The sequence below is a fragment of the Crocodylus siamensis genome, chromosome 9 (assembly GCF_052110815.1).
Source record: "Crocodylus siamensis isolate JL-2025a chromosome 9, ASM5211081v1, whole genome shotgun sequence".
Lineage (NCBI taxonomy): Eukaryota > Metazoa > Chordata > Crocodylia > Crocodylidae > Crocodylus > Crocodylus siamensis.
In genome coordinates, this window is record NC_143403.1 from 29,304,337 (window position 1) to 29,325,066 (window position 20,730).

At 39.9% G+C, this 20,730-nt stretch overlaps 1 protein-coding gene across 5 annotated transcripts in view; it reads left to right on the forward strand.

Annotated features, from left to right (window-relative positions):
- Positions 1 to 20,730, forward strand: part of FTO (FTO alpha-ketoglutarate dependent dioxygenase) — a 437,735-nt gene that overhangs the window by 398,560 nt on the left and 18,445 nt on the right. Inside the window, exon 9 of one of the 5 annotated variants that reach the window (XM_090063580.1) lies at positions 2,158 to 2,241. The exons of the other annotated variants lie outside the window; for them this stretch is intronic. Within the exon in view, the coding sequence (XP_089919706.1) occupies positions 2,158 to 2,236 (79 nt within the window). The 3' untranslated portion in view covers positions 2,237 to 2,241. Of the gene's footprint in view, positions 1 to 2,157; positions 2,242 to 20,730 lie in introns of those variants that run through there. 5 annotated transcript variants of the gene reach the window in all.

A 20,730-nucleotide genomic window follows, 5' to 3' on the forward strand; every position in this document is an offset into this window, starting at 1 on the left:
AGGTTTAGACCAAACAGTTGACAGTCATTAGGGCTAGGGACAAATATTTAAAAAGCCTGACCCTGAATTGATTCAATCTTTGCAGGTTAGAGTAACGTGGCAAGGCTAAATCATTTTGTAACTGGACAGACATCTCAGAAATGCAGGCACATGCCTGCAGTGGCTCAGGCTAGAAGCTGGGTGGTGCTAGAGCAGCCCTCCTTGTGCTTTCACAGGGCTGAGCTGAGGAGGGGCATGGCCAGACCCCAGCAGGATGCTCTGATTATTCACCCCCTCTCACCCCCCCAAGCAGCCCAGCAGGGAATGTTTATCACTCCTAACTCAGCTTTTATCAACCCATTAAGAAAACAAAGTCTCTCTCCATTAACTAACTTAAACAGCTCCTCCAAGGAAGGATATTATGCTACCTGTTGATTAGGTCCAATCAACGAGGGGTCTGAGGCAGACATTGCATAAACCAGTTTGAGGCAAATCAGTTAAGTCTCATATTGCATTCAACCAGCTTTATTTCAAACCGGTTTCAGCCATTTTCAAACTGGTCTGTGTGCACTGAACATCTGTTCTGTTACAGGTTTAAACGAGTTTCTTATCACTTAAACAGGTTTATGTGTATAATGTCTGTCCCTAGACAGGCAGATTGTTTAAATATCTAGAAACATTAGTTACTAATAACAGCTTGGCAAGGGAAGAATTAAGTCATCTGTGCAGAGCAAAAATCCTTGTTTGCTTGTTACTTTTCTCTTCAGATGATTTTTAGCTCCAGACAATTAAGAAAGACCAAATTGCAGATACATGAGACAAGTAAAAGGACTAGCATTTCATTTGGATGTAAGGCCTGGACTTTTACTGAGAAGGCATAAAACCAGCTAAGTACCTCCAAAGATAAAGTAGTGAGAGAAACATTTAGGCTTGTTAAAGAGATGGTGCATGGGGTAGAAGCTTTAAGAAACCGGGGAACTTTTGTGAAGAACAAATAATAGTAAATATGACATTCAAAAGACCTTGTGGTTAAGGCATTTAGCTAGGGGATAGAAAAACAACCAAGTAGGCATTCTCATTTTCATGGCACTTAACCTTTTGGATGACCAAAAAGAATATGAAAGGATAATACTGAGTAAGACCTCAGTACTCTTAAAGTGAATTGGTGGCAATACAAAAAACAAATCCTTGAAATAAATCCTTGAAATAAGAGGCAAATTATGAAAGCAGCAAAAACCTCTAGTTTCTATAGACATGAGGACATAAGTTAGTTATATTATGGTAACTTTTGTAACTATAACCTAGATTTTATTACCAATTTTATTTAATAACTGTTGCTTCATCAACAGTAAATTAAATCTTGTATCTAAATTGAACAGAAGATTACAGGGGGGAGGGAAGCTTGTAAAAGACTTTATTGCAGATAAGACTTATTTGGTCATCTTAAGAATTGAGATCAAATTTGCAAGCAGTATCCTACTCAAATTTCTTTTCTAGGCTTCTGTGCTCTGGTTCCTTGAAAGCAGCCTATTATTTTCTACCCATATATTATAGTGTCCTGTTTGCTGGCAATATGCCCCCTGTTTAAGGTTACTTTCATTAATTAACCATAAGTTAATTTCTTTGCAAGCAAAATCTCTGATCTAATTATGTTTTTCTTAAAGCTGAAAACCTACACTTTTTCTCTTCTACTTTGATAGCACTGTAAAAAGTATATTCTTTTACTTAACGAGCCCTGTCTCTGTGGATTAATTTAGTAGCCTTTGAAAGGGTGACATTTTAAGAAATCATAAAACAATATTCACATTTTTAGTAGTTTTTAAATCCAGTGGCTCATCTTGCAATAGAATGTGGAACATGTCCTTAAGATAACCTATTTTCCATTGATTGCATCATAGAGGTAAAGGAAAGAATTATTCCCACAGACTGCTTAGTCTCATAGCTAAGCAGACATCAAATCAGTAATGATTTGACAAAAACCTTTCACCTGCCCTGTGACACGCTTGGATATTCTTTCTCTGGGATGGTTGCATATTTTAGGTAATAGCTTTTGCATTTTTATGCCTGTTGTTGGTGTACTGCTTTATGTTTCTTTAGAACAGCTACATGTTTAAAAGTTGCCTTGCTAATCCATGACTCCAATGTAGTACACTTGTGCTAAGTGATGTTTCTTTTCAGGATAGGTGAATCTAGCCATTTTTGGATGATAATACCCATTGCCACTACAAAGGAACAACAGTCAAACTTGCAGTGTTGAATATGGTATGAATTTAATGTTTTTTTAGATTGCACTTTTATCTCCCTGATGCTGACTAAGGAATATGGAGACATATGCATCCCTGTCTTTCTGTCTTTCAGAGTTAACTTCACTTGAGCAATAAAATCTGGGTGCTTTTTAGAGCGTTAAATCTGGCGAGTTGAAATTTGTCATGATGTCTTTCAGGACTGCCAGGTGTATGTCACAGAGTGGGAAAGTTACTCCACAGGTAACTCAAATCTCTGTGAGCAAGCTTAGTACATGAAGAAGCCATTTGTATCCCACTGAGTCCCGTAATGTTGAGCACATTGCTGAGATTTACACAAATCTGATCTAAGCAGTTGATGAGATGGCTGCAGCAGGGTAGCAGTGGTATGACCTGAATCACTGTTTCTTATGCCTCACTGACCATGGCCACAGCATTAGGTTTTTTCTTTCTTGGGTCACAATTCACTGTAAAAGGTGCATTTTTTTCAAGTAGGCAAGTGGAAACCAGTTAGGTGGAAAAGCTCAGGAAAGGAAACCACGTGCCTCTTGGGCATGCAGTAGAAGGAGCAGGGCAAAGGTAATATATTGGTAAAGGCCCTGAATGTCTGTTTTTGTATCTAACTTTATGACTAACCGCAGTGCTTTTAAGCAGAAGTATTGTCAGTGGTATTGATTAGATGATCTGATAATCTAGGAAGCTCCCCGATGTGTTAAATTTCCTTTTTTCACATGGCTGTAAGTGTGTGCGATTATAGAAGCAACACTCCATGGACATCACCAAAGTATGACTGCCTGCAATTAAATTGTGCCATGCATGACGATTCCAATTAGTTATTTGCCAGTCATTTTTAACCCTTTCCAGTGATTTATCAGCGTCTGCATTTCAGCTAAGCCTTTAGGATGCTTGAGGCTTCCAAGTCTGGATTATACATGTGTAACGGTATTTTGTCGGGAATACAACTCCACAATGTCTACTGAATATCCTTGAAATCTCTGAAAGTTTTAAGTTCAGTTTATATTTATCTATGAAACTAAAGATGGATGAGCAAAATTTGGAGCCCTTATAACAGCAAAATGTAAAAAATCGTCTCATCTATGATTTTAAGAAACTGGAAAATGTAGTATAAAATGTTATACTCTGCTTAGAATCTGTTACGTTATATCTAATAACATATGAAGTATAAAACATAATATTGTTGCTATATTAAACTATGAATTACTTTCAACACTGTTCACCAGCAGAACTGAGTGCCATTCCTGCCATTTGGCCTGTTTTAAGTACTTGCTTTCTTAATACTCCCATAACTGTGGGTCCTTGTGTTGATCTGCAGAAGTGAAAGAGTCTGTACCAACCAAATAAAGAGATTTCATTTAGTATTTTCCCATCTTGACGAAAGCAGTGCACAAAGCCTTTATGCTTTTCCTTTCACCATTTGTTCTCTTCAAATAATTTAAATTTCTTTTGTACATATGTGGACAACTTTTCCTTGAGAGTGACTGAGCCTTTGTATTTTTTTCCTGACTTCTTTGGCAAAGGCTGGCAAATTTCAGATTTGTAATTCTTTTCTGGAGCTAGGAGTAGTTAAGGCTTCCCTGTCAAAGGGATTCAGTTGTCATCACTGTATTGTCTAACCCACCAAATTATACAGGCATATTATCCTGTCTAGACTACAGACTCCACCATTGCTACCACTGGTGGTGTTATAACACTGGCGAAATATGGGGCCCAGATTCACCAATGGGGTCACAGCCTACAAGGGATATAAGATTAGGCCAAGAATTCTGCTCAGTGGAATTTAAATACATTACAGTAACAGAGGGGTTAATGACTATATCCGTCTCTCAGCAAATGCAAAATTAAGAGTTAGAATAGTCTAGATGAAAAATTTATTGCAAAACTGCCACAGTATTATGGAAAACAAAATGATTTCACTGAGTAGTAGTTCTGTTACCATAATCCTAATGATAAACTCTGTTACACTAATAATAGAAGAAAAACTAATTGCAGTGAGGACAGGACAAATCTTTTTTAATCCTCGTTGTCATCTCAACTAAATTCAAACCCATTTGTATTAACCTTTGCTGACAGAGTCACATGATGGACATAATTTCTTGTAATTTACCAGCACTAGATCTAACCTTTCTTCATCAAATATTCATAAAGGCATGATTCTCAATGATTTTCTGTCTCTTTTCATATTTACAGCTTGTTGTCTTCTTCCTTTTTACTGTAATTTGAACACAATTGAAGTCAGATGGAATTAAAGTTAAATTGCGTTAGCAGCTTAGGTACCTGAAAGCAAAGAATAACTAATAGAAATTTCTTGCAAGTACAGATCAGTCTGTAGTCTGGTGAAGTTCCATTATACAACCAAATGTCCTTCCCTCAAGAGAAAAAAAATGAACTGCAGAGATTAAGTGCTCTAAATTTTTGTTTTTCCTATAAAATTGTGTGTGTGTATGTATTTATATATATACAATATATATACACACACATACACAGACAAAAAAAGTAAGCAGTTTTAGCAGTTTTAGTGAATTCCTTGCGTTTGAGGAATGTAATGAAAAATTGTGGGATTGATTCTCCACTTGCTTAGATAGATATAAATAAAGAATAACACCAGTGAAGTCCATTCAGTTATGCCAGTGTAAAACTCATGTGAAAAAATCAAGCCTATATCCTTAACTAGCCAAGAAGTGTGATTCTCAAGTATAGCTGCACTCTCACTACTTCAGCAGTGTTTTAAAAAATATATTTTTAGTATGACAAACTGATGCATTTATGTAACAAATATAAGTATAACAACAGATTAAACAGCAATTAATATTTTAAAGAAACATTTTAACGCAAAACCTTTTTTTTTATCCAAAATACTCTAAGCTCAGTGTGCTGTATCTTAGAATCTGTAAGTTGCTGGTTAGAGGGTTTTGCTCTTGAGTCCAAGGTCATAGAGACGGCCAGATTTGGGGTTAGGAAAGAATTTTTCCACTACTAAGATTGGCATGGACTGTACATTTTCCCTTCCCCTGTAGCATAGGCATGGTCTTCTTTCTAGAATCCTTTCAACATATGTTAGCTAGGTACTTCTCTGCATTGCAGTGGCAGGACATTCACAGCTCCCTTTTCTCCCCTGCTTTTGCCTGTGGCATGTTCTGGATATTTCTGGTATAGTACCTTGCTACTGTTTGTGAGGGTTTAAAGTAGCAATTTTGGGGATACACTGGGTAAATTGTGGCCTGTCGATACAGGGGACTGGACTCAATTGTTGTGCGAAATAGCTATATTTCGTTTCAGTTTTGGAATCGGCCATTTCGGAGCAAAGTGATTCGTCTCGGTGTTTCAGATCACTGTTCTGTTTTGATTCAGCCAAATCAGTTTTGGAGTTTCAATGCTGTTTTGGCACTGATTCAGGCAGCTGCAGGTTCTCCTGTACTTTGTCCAACTGTACCTGCCTCTCCTCAGGTGGGGGGAGCCACAGGAGAAGCCCCCATGGCTGCCCTGCCCAGCCCCATTCCCCAGCCTCCTGGCACTAAAAAAAAGCCCTGCACTCACTGAGTGCAGCCCCAGTGATTGGGGCCTCTCAGGGCTCATGGCAGAGCCCCCCCATGCAGCACGGGACAGTTGGGGAAAGCAGGGATTGCCCCCCCCACTTGGCACCTGCGCAGCGGCTGTCTCATCACATGGGTGCAGCATGGCTCAGCATAGCGCTGCATGTTGTCTGGGAGCTGGGGCCACTCTGGCTGAGCAGTGCTGGGCTCTGGCTGACTGCTGGAGCTGCCCCAGCTCCTGGACAGCATACAGCACCCTGCCGAGGCACACTGCACCCACACAATGCAACAGCTGCTATGCAGGTGCCAGGTAGGGGGGAGGAGGCAATCTGCACTGCACGGGGGGGTCTGCCACAAGCCCTCAGAGGTCCCAATTGCCATTGCTGCAGGCAGTGAGTGCAGGGCTTCTTTTTTTTTAAGCGCTGGGAGGCTGGGGCCAGGCAGGGCAGCCATGGGGTCTTCTCCTTTGGCTCCCCCCACCCAGGCAGAGGCAGGCACAGCTGGAGGAGCTGCAGGAGAAGCCCTCCATAGCTGCCCTTCCCAGCCCCAGCCCCTCCTGATCCCAGCCTCCCAGCACTTAAATAAAAAAAAAAAAGCCCCACACTCACTGACTGCAACAATGGTGATCAAGGCATCTGAAGGCTCATGGCAGAGTCCCCCCCTCCCCCCCATGCAGTGTAGGGCAACGCAGCAGGGTACAACACAGCTCGGCAGGGCACCAGACACTGTCCTGGAGCTGGGGTTGCTCCACCTGTCAGCCAGAGCCTGGCACTGCTCGGCCCCAGTGGCCCCAGTTCCCAGACAGTGCACAGCACCCTGCTGAGCCGCGCTGCACCCATGCCATAGGACAGCTGCTATGCAGGTGCCAGATGGAGGGGCGATCCCCACTGCCCCATGCTGCACAGGGGCGGGGGGGGCTCTACCACAAGCCCTCAGAGGCCCTGATTACCACAGCTAGAAGCAGTGAGTACGGGGCTTTTTTTTTTTTAAGTACCGCAAGGCTGGGGCTGAGCAGGGGATCAGGCCAGGCCATGGGGATTTTCTCCCATGCCTCCTTCAGCTGTGCCTGTCTCTGCCCCAGCAGGGGGAGCCGCGAGACAAGCCCCCATGGCTACCCTGCCCAGCCCCAGCCCCGGCCTGGCCCCAGCCTCTCCACACTTTAAAAGGAGGGCTGAGAGGATGTGCTGGGCTATTTCCAGGGGGTGCCTCCGAAACATTCCGAACATCCAAAACGTTTCCGAAACATTTTGGATGGCTTTGTTTCATTTTGGAGATGTTTCGGAGGGTGCCAAAATACGCTGAAATACCTCCAAAATGAAACAGCTGCTGAAATTTCACACAACTCTATCAGAAAGTCCTTGCCAATGTGTGTTCTTAAGTGATATTTTGTAGGCACCATTTGTACCAGCCTGGCAACAGAAACAGTATGTCTAAGAACACACATTGCATTTTTTCCCTGTGTAAGTTCATGGGATCACAGGAAAATAGGGCTAAAAGGGACCTCATGAGGTCCTCTAATCCAGCCACCTGGTCAAGACACAATCATCCCTGCCAAGTGTCTGCCTAGCCTACTTCTGAAAATTTCCATGGATAGAAATTCTAAAACTTCTCTAGGTAGCCTGTTCCAATACTTGACCATCCTCATAGCCAAAAAGTTTCTCCTTATCTCCAACTTTAATTTCCTCTGCTTCATCTTGAAGCCCTCTTATTTCTGTTCCCTAAAGCCACAAAGAAAAATGCAGAGTTGTGCCTGTGTATGTCCTGGAACAAAAATATCCCAAAATTGGCATGTATACACATTACCCTTCTAATCAGAGTCTGATGAGTGGCTGATGCACTGCTGTTTTTCTGCCATTGTTGATTCAGTGATGCTGAGATAATTGTACAGGTGTACTTTGCAATATCTTGAGATAAACTGTTATTACCTCTTATGCAGAAAACATTTTTAGGATTTATTCTAGGACAGCAAACTTAGACATCTGTACCCAGGATAAATGCAACAGGAGTTTGCAGCATATGTGAAGGTAGAGTTTTAATAGAATGTAATTTGTATGTCCATTTCTTGGGGGATACATGGTAGATCCATGGGTAAAATATAAATGTTTAAAATAAGCTTAATTTTGAAATGCCTTTTCTCTTCATTGTTCCACTGTCCATTTCTTTGTACAGAGCAGCTGGTAACTGAGTTATAGCCTTGCTTAAACATTTCAGCTTTGGCTGTCATTGCTTTTATGAGAATCACCTAGGATGTAATTCAGTGAACTGCTGAGAGCCATCAAATCTCATTTTCAACTGTGAGAACTGAGTGCACAGCACCTTGCAGGATCAGGTCTCTAGAGAACAAAGGATTCAATGTGCTTATAGGCCATGTGATACATTCACTAAAACATAATTTCTAAAAACAGGTGAAGAAATCATCCTGAAGATGTTTTGCCCTTAACTTCCTTCCTTTTGACATGATACACTGACTGCTAACAAACATGGGGGGGAAACACAGTGCTTTACTGTCAGCTCGGTGCACCCCTGCACTGAGCATGACTCATGCCCAGAAGAATCACATCTGTTTGATCTAGCTCTCCAGCATCTGTATAGCTCGCACTCTTCAGTGGGGCTTTTTGGTGCTTTTATCTAATAGCTTATTCAGTCAGCTTATTCAGTCAAATTGATGTGATTCCTCTTCCGGTAAAGCAGTTTGGTTTTTTCCCCATGTTTGCCAGCACCCATAGGGACCATCTATCATGGTTAGATTTCTTCACAGTGATTCATTAGTCTGGGAGTTGTGGATTAAGAGTTCCCCCTTTGTTTTCATCCCCATACCTAATTTGCAACCTTGGAGGGGTTGTGTAGAAATACAGTTCAGTTTAGAAGATTAAATTAAATACTTAAGTTAGTTAACCAACTTCATTTACATCTGACTGCATTCATAGATATTTTAGGGCATATTAGACGCATTATCTTGTCTCTAAAACCTCCCTACTTCCTCCTTTTCCCTCCAAAACAATTTATCATAACGTATCTGTAGAGATTAAGAAGAAGCTGTCTTTGACATCTAAGAATCACCTTAAAGCAATCAAAATCTGTACCACAGCCATGAACATTCGATACACCTCTGGGCCCAAAAGCGATTGTCACCACTTCTGGTTCTAGCGTAGTACTGCAGATGGCTAATTAGCTCTGCCTCAACAGACTAATATACCCATATTCATATGGCACTAAGAGGCAGAGTGAAGTAAAGGAGATCACAGCTAGTACTCAAACCTGAATTACTATAGCCATATTCACTCTGTGCTAAGAGAACACAAAGTACATAAATTTAAGCATGTGGATAGGTCTTTGAAGAGTCAACATCTAGTTTACTGATCTGGCTACACAAAAAGGGTTCTAATTGTACAGAGTAATGCACATCCTGTACCTCACTTTGAGCAATGCTGAACTAATTGCACGTGTTTCTAGTTATCTATAAATATATAATACAATAATGTGGGCTATGTATAACTAATGGGTGGCATTCTTTGACTCCTATCAGTGTAACCATTTTTTCATTTCACTTATTTACACTGGCATCAAAGAAAAAGAAGTAAACCATTTGTAGGTCAAATTTCAACATTAATGATACTGATTTTATACTGTTTTCTGTACTTGCCCACAAAATTAATCGTGTAATTATTTTAAAAACTATTTATCATATTATGCACTACCATAGCTTCTTCATATGAGGATTTCAGTACGAAGTCTTTAAAAGGGTCTTGCAAATCAGAGTGTTTGATGTTTGGATGCCCAAAGGAAATGTATTCATAGTTTCTGAACACCTGTAGCCCAAATTGTAGGGCACCAAAGGAGATACACAAGGGATACAAACTAGGGATACAAAAAGGGCACTCAACATTATTACTTTATATTTTAAGTATAATTAATTTGCATTCCTATCATCTCTGATTACTAATACACTTTGGAAAGAGGCAATGGGAAATTAAATTATGTTCCTAGGGCCAGATTGCAAAGCAATAGCAGAGTCAGGTTATGGAGAATAAGAACTTTAAACAAGCAACTCTGTGCTTTGGCCCTTGCACATGCTTCCTTCTTTGAAATATAGAAAATTTGTATGGGAATGGACCTTAGAAGGTCATCTAGTCCAACCCTCTGCTCAAAGCAGGAGCAAGTAGATCATTGCAGACAGGACTTTATCGAACCAGACCTTAAAAACCTCCAAGGTTGGAGATTCCACCACCTCTCTAACCCATTCCAGTGCTTCATTACTCTCCTAGTGAGAGAGTTTTTCCTAATACCCTGCCTAAACTTCCCTTGCTGCAACTTGAGATGCTGTATAATATAAGGTGTGAAAATTATAAATTATATATATATCTATATAATGAATTAAACAAAAATAATGCATCTTTATGTGTGGCTCTGTACTGTAAAGACTAGCATTTTGCTAACATCACCAACATAGGGCATAGTTACTATAGCAGATTCTGGAAAAACAGCCACCATTTTTTTAGAGGGATTATGACAAATTAAAAAACCTTCCTATTATTCATAATGTTCAGAATAATTTTAATTGAATAAAGGTAATATAATATTTATATTTCTTTGCTAAAATAAATATTACTGTGCTAAAAAAGAGTGTCTGTTTTGTAGAGTGATTTCTCCTTCCTCTCACCATACCACTATACAGTATGCTAATACAACAGTGTATGCAGCTAGGATAATAAATGGTTGTCTAATGTTTAGTAGTTTATATGCAGCTGATTATTTAAAAATCACAAAGGTGTAACACGGGGCCCCAGGTCCTTGCCCAGATTTTGTTTGTGTGTGTGTGTGTGTGTGTGTGTGTGTGTATTCATGCATGGTGGTGCATTGGGTATATATTATTAAAGGTCAAACTACAGGCTCTTTTGGGCAGGTAACATGATGAATGACTTAGTGCAGACAAAACACTAAGGAATCATAATTCCTGTACATATTGAAAGCCTGCTTTCAGCTTATTTAGATTCCAAAGCGAGAGATTAAATGTGTCTGACATTGTGGTTATAAGTTATTTCCAAGATAATTTACCCACTTGTGTCATATGCCCATCCTTTGATTTTTATAAATTAAAAGTTTACAATTCATAAGTTTCATCCCACATCAACTGTTGCAGTCCTTGGGATAACTTTGACTTTACTGAACTTCATTTTTTCAAGGAACAGTTTAAATTATCAACATAAAAATGTAATGTATACAGTCATTCCGGGGATAACCTAGAAATGAGCACTGCAGAGAAACAATAATGGATCCTAAATATTTCAGCACAGTTCCCAAGTAGTTTAGCCTACAGAACTGTTCATCTAAAAAGAACTGTTCTTTCTGCCTTTGCAGCCTGCTGAGAAATTTGACTTTCCATCAGTCCCTTTGCAAGGCCAGAAGGTTATTGCAACTAATCAAGTTGTTCTTGTGCTGTTATGGGTAGCCAGTGAGGCCTAGTGGTTTCCCTGGTGACCTTGGTCCTGTAATGCACTGTAAGTGACTGACTTTCTCCATTAATAGTTTGTTTTTGAGAGCTGAAAAGGTGACTTGTAATACAGCTCCTTTTTTCCGATTCCTCCATAATGACATTTTGACCAGGCAGATGATGTCCTTTGATTTAGTATGACCTTCTTAACATTAGTGCCTCCATGAGGCATTAAGAGGAACAGTTTAAATGAGAAACTAAGCATATTGCTTTGTCAGGCTTTCCCTTTTTTAGTATCTTTGTAAGTTACTATATATGTGTATGTATTTTTTTAAATTAGTTTGCTTGAGCACCTGCTAAAATCGTCTAGTTTATTTCTCTTTTCAGTAAAAACTGTCTACATAAGGAGTGGCCCTAACTGGTCCAAGTTAGGCCAGTAAGTATAAGAGAATGGAGAATTTGGTCTGTATGTTCTGTTAATAGACATAGAATTACATTCAAGTATTATTGACAATTGTTATTCCTCAGTTTGGAATCCTTCTCTTCCCACTACTCTTACTCTTAAATGTTAAGATGTTCTTTATGGGACTTCCATGCTGAAGTTCTTTCATTCTGCTGAAACACCTATACTAGATGCTGTGTGCAGTTTCCAGAGCTACATAGTAGAGGCAGTCATCTGTTATTTACAGAAAGTATATAATTAATATACATAGTATCATAGGATATGTGTTTGCTGTACCCCATCTACAATCACATGGTTTGCTTTAAGTTGCCTGATTGTAGGTCAGGTGCAGCATGTGCACTAGGCCTGTGCAAAGTGGCTAGTATTCACTTTGGATTTGGATTTGTCCAGTTCAGGGGATAGTGATTCAGTTTGGTGATTCGAATCACTGTCCTGAATCGATTCAGCCAAATCTGATTTGGAGATTTGGCCACTGAATCCAAAAGGCCCCATCCCCTGCCTACTCTCCTAACCCCATCAATGACCCCAGCCCCAGCCTCCCGGCTCTTTAAAAAAAAAAGCCCCACACAAACTAGTTCCTGCAGATCCCCACTGCCCCGCACTGCCCCATGCTGCATGGGTGGACTCTGCCACAAGCCCCCAGAAGCCCCAACAGCTGCTGCAGTATCCAGTGAGTGCAGGGCTTTTTTTTTTTTTTTTTTTTTTAAGTACCAGGAGCTGGGGCTGGGCAGGTTAGCTATCTATGGGACTGGGAGAGCAGGTGGGGGATGGAGGCTTGTGGCAGAGCCACCCACACAGCGCAAGGTATAGTGGGGGCAGCGGGGATTAATCCCCTCACCCCCCCACCTGGCAGGAGCCAGTGAGTGGGGGCTTTTTTCTTTTTTTTTTTCTTTTAAGAGCCGGATGCTGGGGCCAGGCAGGCGGGGCAGACATGATGGGGCTGGGAGAGCAGGCAGGAGTTGGGGCCTGCCGGAGGTCCCCCCCCATCCCAGGCCAACTGGGCACTGTGAGTGTATCAATTTGGTTGCAGGCCAACTGGACGCTGCAACTGTATCAGCCACTGGGCTGTTTGGTTCGGGATCAAGGTGGCGGAGTTGGGAGTGAAGCAAAAACAAGTTTCACTTATATTACAGTAAAGATAAATTTTACTTATAGCAGCAAAATAGCAACAAAAATATGTTTTAGCAGCAAAATATGGTTTACACGTATAACAATAAAAGGTTAAGCTAATAAACAGACAATATAGTAGTAAAAGTTAAAAAATGTCAGTGATAATAAGAACAGACAGACAAATTGACAAAGAGTTCCCACTTGGTTGGCAACTTATCGATAGTCCCTCAGTGCCAGGTACACGCCAAGTTGATCCAGAGAAGTTAGGCGTCCCTGATCCATCCTGTCGGAGGGAGCACCGGGGAAGGTCCCTTAGTCAGGATCTGGTCCTTGCTTACACTGGGAGTCTGGAGTCCGGGCTTAGAACAGCAATGACCATTCTGTTCCGTCCTTCTTACTGGTCACCTGATGTGCGTGTTCCTTTTTATCTTGTCCTATGCTAATCTGTTGGTTTTAGGGCCACTCACAATCTTACCCTACAGCTGTTACCCTATGGGGTTAAAAGGTGTTAGAAATTATCATAAGAAGCTACTGTCTAAACTTGGGTTTACCCAATAAGCAAATCATACCACATCACTTTGGGGTCTGAGATTAGCATTTTCTCCGCCTAAGTTCAACCCACTTGGTTACATCCTTTTGGAATTTTTTAAATGTGTTAATTATACCTTGTAGTCAGGTTTGTCATTTTTACTGACCTTTAAGCAAGAACTGTTAGGTCAGCTAAAGTTTGCAGTTCTGTTTTCTAATTCTGCTTTTTGGGGCCCATGTTTAGTCGTATGATTGGTACAGACAGTTAATTTTAACATTACAGTTATACTTATGACAGACAGGATATGTCTGCAGGAAACAATCTTGCAAGCTTTGCCTTAGCTAATATTAACTATTATGCCATTGCTACGTGCTCTCAAGAAGCAAATCTTTTTTACTATAATTTACTCATTAACCCCCTTGGTTCTGGCCATCCCACCCCCCATGGTCCTCTCCCCTCTACTCCAGCTCTGCCCCACCCCCTTCTTACTGGCACGGAGTCTGGGTCCAGTTCCCTGCAGTGGCAAGCAGGGACTGCCCGAATCTCCGAAACTCTGAATCTTTTCTGAATCAATTCAGAGCGCTTTGAATTGATTCGGACCCTTTTATTGGTCTGACTTGATTTGGATTCGGAGATTTGGCTGCTGAATCAGGCTGAATGTCCTCCAGATCAAATCAGCACCTGAAGCCTTGCACAGCTCTAATGTGCACATATTCATGGGTGCTGGGAGCCATACCAGGAACCTGTTGTAAGTAAGTCAGGATGCAGGGGCAGGAGACTAGCGGGTATGAATGGTGGAGAGGAGGGCAAAGGGGCTGGTGGATTCACAGGAAAGTTGGCTGTCTAAGACAGAGGACCGGAGTCTAAAATTAACCCAGTCAGGGTTGAGGGGTGGGGCTACACTCCAAATGTGTACAGTTGTTTGAAAGATTAGGCTAACCAGTTCTCAATTTATCTTAGTTCACCACCTAGGGTGAACTAAGTTAAATCAGGCTACCCATTTTTTGCCTGGTCTGACTTTCCCAAACTTATGTACAGATTGGCACTATAACATTCGTTTTCTTCCATTCAGTTACTCTCATACTGAACCACATAGCTTGTGCTTGGCTGAATCATGTCTTCTGGGGTGGCATCCAACCCTCATTTGAAGACATTCAAGAAATGAAAAGCCCATTACTTCCCTGGTTAGTTTGTTCTATTGATTAATCACCTTCACTTTTAAAATTCTGTACATGTCTGAATTTGCCTGGCTTCAGCTTCCAGCCAGTGCTGCTTATAGCATTTTCTGCTGGGTTCTACCTCTTTTCTCTTTCAAGGTAGTTATACAATGCAGTCAAGTCATTTCACAATCTTCTTTTTGATAAACTCAACAATTTTTTTAGCTTTTCATCATGAAGTTCTTTCTCCAGTCCTTGGATATTTTTTTCTGGCTCTTTCTTATATTCTCTCTAATTTTCCAGCATTCTTAATAAATATGGGTACATGAACCATTCACAGTATTATAGTACTGCTCTCAGGATTGCCATGTACAAAGGCAAAACTATGCTTCTGCTCCTCCTCACTACCTTCCTGGTGATATATTCAAGGATTACATTAGCTCTATAGTACCTATAACATCACACTGAGAGTTCATGTTGAGTTTCTTATTCAATGCGACTTCTAGGTCCTTTTCAGAGCCACTGCTTTCTAAGGTACAATTTTTAGAACAGCTCTGCATTTCTTACTCTTAAATGGCAAATTGTGTTGAGCGCTATTATATGTTGGAATAGGTCCAAGTTACCAACTGATCCAGATCTTTTTATGAGGAGGTTAGGACAATCGCACAAATTGCTGCTCTGCCAATCCATAAGTTATCTGCAGGTTGTTTCTGCTATAATATTATATTTACTTTCAAATCATTGATATAAATGTCAAATAGCATTAGGCCTAATACTGATCCCAGAAAAATTCAAATGAAAACAGCCCATTGGTATTTTATTTCAATTTTTCAAATGAGACATTAGTGATGATTCCCCAGTGAAGCATTTTGGAGGTCTGTCAGCTAACCAGTTCATAACTCATTTCATGCATGCTTTATTGATTTTATTCTGTGGTAACTTTGTAATTGGGATGTCAAATAGTACCAGTCGCAGTACCTTGTACAATTCTGTTGCATTTCATAGGTATGTTTATCAACCAAACTTGTAATCTTGCTACAGATTAAAGTTAAGTTTGACAACACCTATTTGCCATAAAACCAAGTTGAATTATATTAATTATGTCTAATTCTTTAACATTTGACTCCTGTGTCAGCTTTTGCATTTTTTTTTTGCCAAGGATCAATGTCATGCTAGCTAGGCTATAGGGATCTGGGTCTTCCCACTTTTTCTTTTTGAATATTGTCACAATTTAGCACTCTTACAGTCTTCTAGAATTCTAAAATGGGTTTAAAAAATAAAATTAGCAAGCTAGCAACCTTCTCATCCAATTCTTAAGTTATGAATTAATTCCACACACAAACCCACAGAAATTAACAGATGGCTGCGTGCAAAAATGAATGATTCTGCTGAATTTTACAACTATATTGTTCTTTTTACTTGTGATCTGGAACAAGTTGGGAGGATATTTCTGAAAATCCTCATATTAAAGGCAAATAGGTCTCAGTAAGGCACTACCTGCCATAGAAGTGATTAAGAGTCTGTTGCCTTCTGTGGAAGTTGGATTGAATCCCTAAAAGCCAATAAATGTGGACAATAACACACTTCATTTGTTTGCTAACTACACAGACATCAGATATAATTATTTTTTTAGCCTGGTGAGCAGAAGTAGATACTCCTTTACTTTGTCTGAAAGCAAACCCACTCTTCAAAGGTATACAAAGCTCAGATAGAAAGGTGCACCAAACAGTCTGAAAGAAGAGCAAATAGTAGTTCACAGAAGCAGTTGCACAGGAGTAAGAGATTTTTTCTATATTTTTGTCAGAAAAAATGTCAAATAACATTAAGATTTCTCCTGTAGCTTCCAAACTAGTCCACCAGCATCTTATTCTGGGTGAAGAGGCAGACCTGGTTCAGTAAAGAGAGCCTGGTAAAATCATTAAGGTAGGGGAAGCAAAGATCAAACTAATATCTGCTACAGAAAAGAAGCTAATCCAGGCCTGTCATCTGAGCAGGACAGGGAAACAATCTGTATTGCCATTTCCAAGGGAAAGAAAAAAAAAGAAAGAGAAAACCAAAACGTATAAGGCTAGATCACGGTGCAACTTGAGGGAAAAATGAAGTAAAATGGAAATTCTATTAGAAAATGCTAAGAGTTACCCTCTCATGACGGAATGCTGTCATCTTTCCTAAAACACTCCAGATTAAATTCAAACACAAAGGAGGCCATCTAAAATGTCCCACTCTCTGTAGACCCACATTCATCTTAGAAAATATGGATATTAAAAATAGCAGTTCCTCCACAGGGATTTTGGTCACAAAGGAAGAAAGGATATTTGCTACAAGGGCTGCTCTTGTCACCTAATAGGACAGAGTAAGTCTGCTGGTCCAAGCACAAAAAAATAATGTCTGTTTTTTGGAAGGAACAGAAGAAAACCTGGCATTAGCAGTTCATAGAAAGGGATCACTGATGTGGCAGGCCTGGTACAATTAACCAGGAAAAATGTAGTCTAATGAACAATATTCAAACAAACAAAACAAAATGTTTGAAAGACCATATTCTCATTATGTTCAAACAACTGCTCTTTAATAGGCACAGAACAAGAGAAGTCCTAACAGTGGATCCATTGTCAGAGGAATGAAATTAATGCTTTCTTGTACATGTTCTTTCTTGTTCCATTAATCCACAGAAATCTGGAAGGATGAGCCTGCAGGAACCTGAACTTACTTGCTGACCAAGCAAGGGTTTTTTAGCCTTTCAGTTCCCCGTAGATAGCTTGTGTCATCTGCCTAACAGGGAAGACTTGTTTTTTCAGAGTTGAATGTTACACATAGACTTATACAGTTTAAACCTAACAGAATGGCTACCAAGCAAAAAAGGGGATTCTGCAAGTGTGTTTAAAAGGTATCCTTGATACATTATTGAAATGTCCACCCCTATATTGCTTTAAGCTTATGGCAAGTGCTTGTTCAGATGCTGCAGCCAGAGCTATGATAAGAACAGCATAAGGACCTCTGTGTAATGAAATAGATTTTTCTGAATACGGCTTAACTGAGACCTTAAGGATCATCTCTTTACATCAGTGTTTGAACATGTCCTCCCTGCATACCTGGTTAGTCGAGACTTTTCTGATATATAGCATTGTAAAACTAAGTCCATGCATTTAAGTCATTTGGACCTAACTATGTGCCTGAGTGCTCTGCTGAATACCTATGGGCTGCTGAATCATGTCCTGATTTAACTAATGAAGAAATATGCTTTATATAAATAGCTGATACAAATAGACTTTAGAATCTTTACATGATGGTCTAAGAGAACTTTTCATATGAAGTTGTAATGGCCTTACTAGTCAGCTTATTCAGCAAATGCCCATTTATGTCATTGGCAAACATGAGTGTCTTACATCAGTCACAATAACTTATTGATCAACAAACAATTCATAAGTTCTTTACAGTAAATTTGAACTATGCATGGCATTAACTTTTGGACAAAATACTTATCTGAAGTACTTCTTAAGGCAGTGGCACCTTCTGCTTTATTATCATTAAAGTGTTCCCCATGGCAATAACTTCTTCCAAGAGGAATTTCAGGACTAGTTGCATTATCTATTGAAAAGCAATTTAATAGTTCCCATTCAGGCAAGATAGTTGTAAGACTAACACTGAAGTTTACTCCGAAGGCCATTTCAATCTTCCATAGATCTCAGGTTATTATATTACCTTCATTCTTTTCAAATCCACAGCATAAGAAAGAGAAGGAATGACATAAATTGGATGTTCAGAGGGCTCTGAAGATAGACATCAGAAAGACTCAAGAGAAAGAAAAGATCTCAGCATTATTTGTTCTTTTCCATCCTAAAGTAAAAGAGAACAAAGCATCAAAGATCAGTAGTGAGATGGCTCAAAGCCAGTACTGTATATCGTATCTTATAAAGTGAATGGGTCGGCACCACCAAAAGGTCTAAAGTCTCGATATATAGTGAAGTCATTGATGTTGTGGGCAGAAAGATTTTTAATCTGTAGGAAAAAAATATGGAGAATTGCATGCATTTACTATACTAGTATTAGGTACTACAGTTTTTATCTACAGGAGGCATTTATGAAGCATTCTATAGTCTTTGGGGAGTCGGTTGTGGAAAATGGGTGGAATTAGTGTGTTTCATTTACACATTCTAGATCTGGGTCCTGTATACTGTGTAGGCCCTCACCTGGACAATTGAATTTATCATTTCTCTGTAATGGGAAAAAAAATTACAAGACAAACCAGCATAGTTTTGTAGGTATATATGTACACACACACGTGCACATTTTGAAGGTGTTGGGATATTTTGCTGATATTCACTAGAAAAGAATCCTAGAATTTCTACCCCCAGGCTTGAGCTTAAAGATTAACATTTTGACATTTCTCTGAATACAACAGGAAGTGTTCAGCAAGGTATTGTTGTAGATGCGAGTTGGAGATGGGTATTAACTACCATTCTTCTGCTTCCCATTAGTCTCACCCATCAGTTAATGGTCACTTCAGGTCTCCACTGTGATAACTGATCATCAGGGATATTCCTTTACTGTAATTACAGTGGGAAAGCTATAATTTCAGAATTTTGAATCCAAGTGGGTAGACTTTTTGCCAGCATGTGACTTGTGTTATGTGATTTTTATTTGTACCAGTATGAACCACAGAATCATAGATGTTAAAAGGAAAAAACTTCTTCGATCTTTGAACCATTTTCTCTGCCACTGCTGCACTAAGACCGTTATCTATAAAATATGGATCGATAAAGTAAGAGATACAGATATTTAGTGATTATGAAAATTCCTATTTGGATATTCTCAAGGATGCAGCTATACAAGACGTTTTACTGCACAGCAGACTAATTTGCAGTAAAGCATTACCATCTACATGTGCAGTGCAGTTAGGGTGCAGTAGACTAATTTACTGCACTGCTGGATAGTCCCATCTGATACAAGTGGTATCCAGCAGTGCAGTAAATTACTGCACTTAAATGCGCATGTAAACAGTGACATCAGGATTAATTTATGCCAGCTCAAACTGAGCCAGAATATATTTAGTCGCATCAATTGCATGTGTAGACATGCCCAGTGTGTATCTGACTACACATTTTTTTTCTTTTCTTTCATAGTTCCCTGGCCTTCTTTCTTTCCTTTTCCCACTTTCCCTAGTATGTGCCACCAACTCTTTTTACATGGTCTTGCTGTGACCTAAGGGCAAATGTTCTTTTTTTTAAAACAATGCGTTCAGTTCTTTGCATTGCATTTCTCTTTTGGGGTTTAAGTCCATTATACATTATAAAAAAATTGTTTGTTGTAGGATTTAGTTATAGTGTGATCATACACAGTATGGTTTAGATAGTGTAGTCCTCTTGTATAGATTACATTGGACTGTGTTTTCATTGTTTTTCCCAAGTTATACAGTTCAATGATGGTGCATTCACAAATAGATTCCTGTATGGCTTTCCCACAAATATGTAGAGTTGTTATCCCTGTAATTTAGCTGAAAGACTAAATGAACCTTTCCCATGGAAAAATGTAAGATGAAAAAATCTGTATAAGAGGGGGGGAAATTTGCAGCTTCTTTAGAGACAGAGAACCTACAACCCCAGGGATCTTGTGAAAAATCAGGTTCCTTCCATGTATATCCTGGTGCCTCCCATGGAAGGACTTCTCATCTGCTGTGCTTCACCGGGGGCCATCCAGCCATAAGGAACATTGTTCCTTACCTCATGAGCCTTGTATCTCCTGCATGTAAGAAGTTAGCTGTAGGCACTGATGGAAAGGTAATACTGCCTGAATCACCATTAACTTTTGTCAGTTTGTTTTTCACTGTCTTTAGTGAAAAACATACTATGTGCAAGAGTCAGCCCCAAATTCTCCCAACAGCCTTGTGTTAGCAGAGGAGGGTATCTGTAGGTCCCTGGGAAGTGTGCTATTGAGATTCTCCTCTCTTCTCTCTGTTGGTTTTATTTCCTCTTCCCTCTATCTCTCATTTAACGCCACACTGCACAACAGAGGGGAGCATCTGGCCCCAAGTAAACACCCAATAAAATAAATGGGGGAAGTTCACTGTTCCCTTGGTGCTATTGCATCACTTTGTCTGTGGACTCAACAAGATAACCATGCATCAATTTACATTGTCCAAGCTATCTTCACAACCAGAAGTGCTAGAAACCTTATTTTAATAAAAGCTTAGATTCTGGAGAATACAGTAAAATCTCTCTAAAGACCCTAAATCAGCAATTCCATCTGTGTTTCTGCGAATGTAGAGGAACA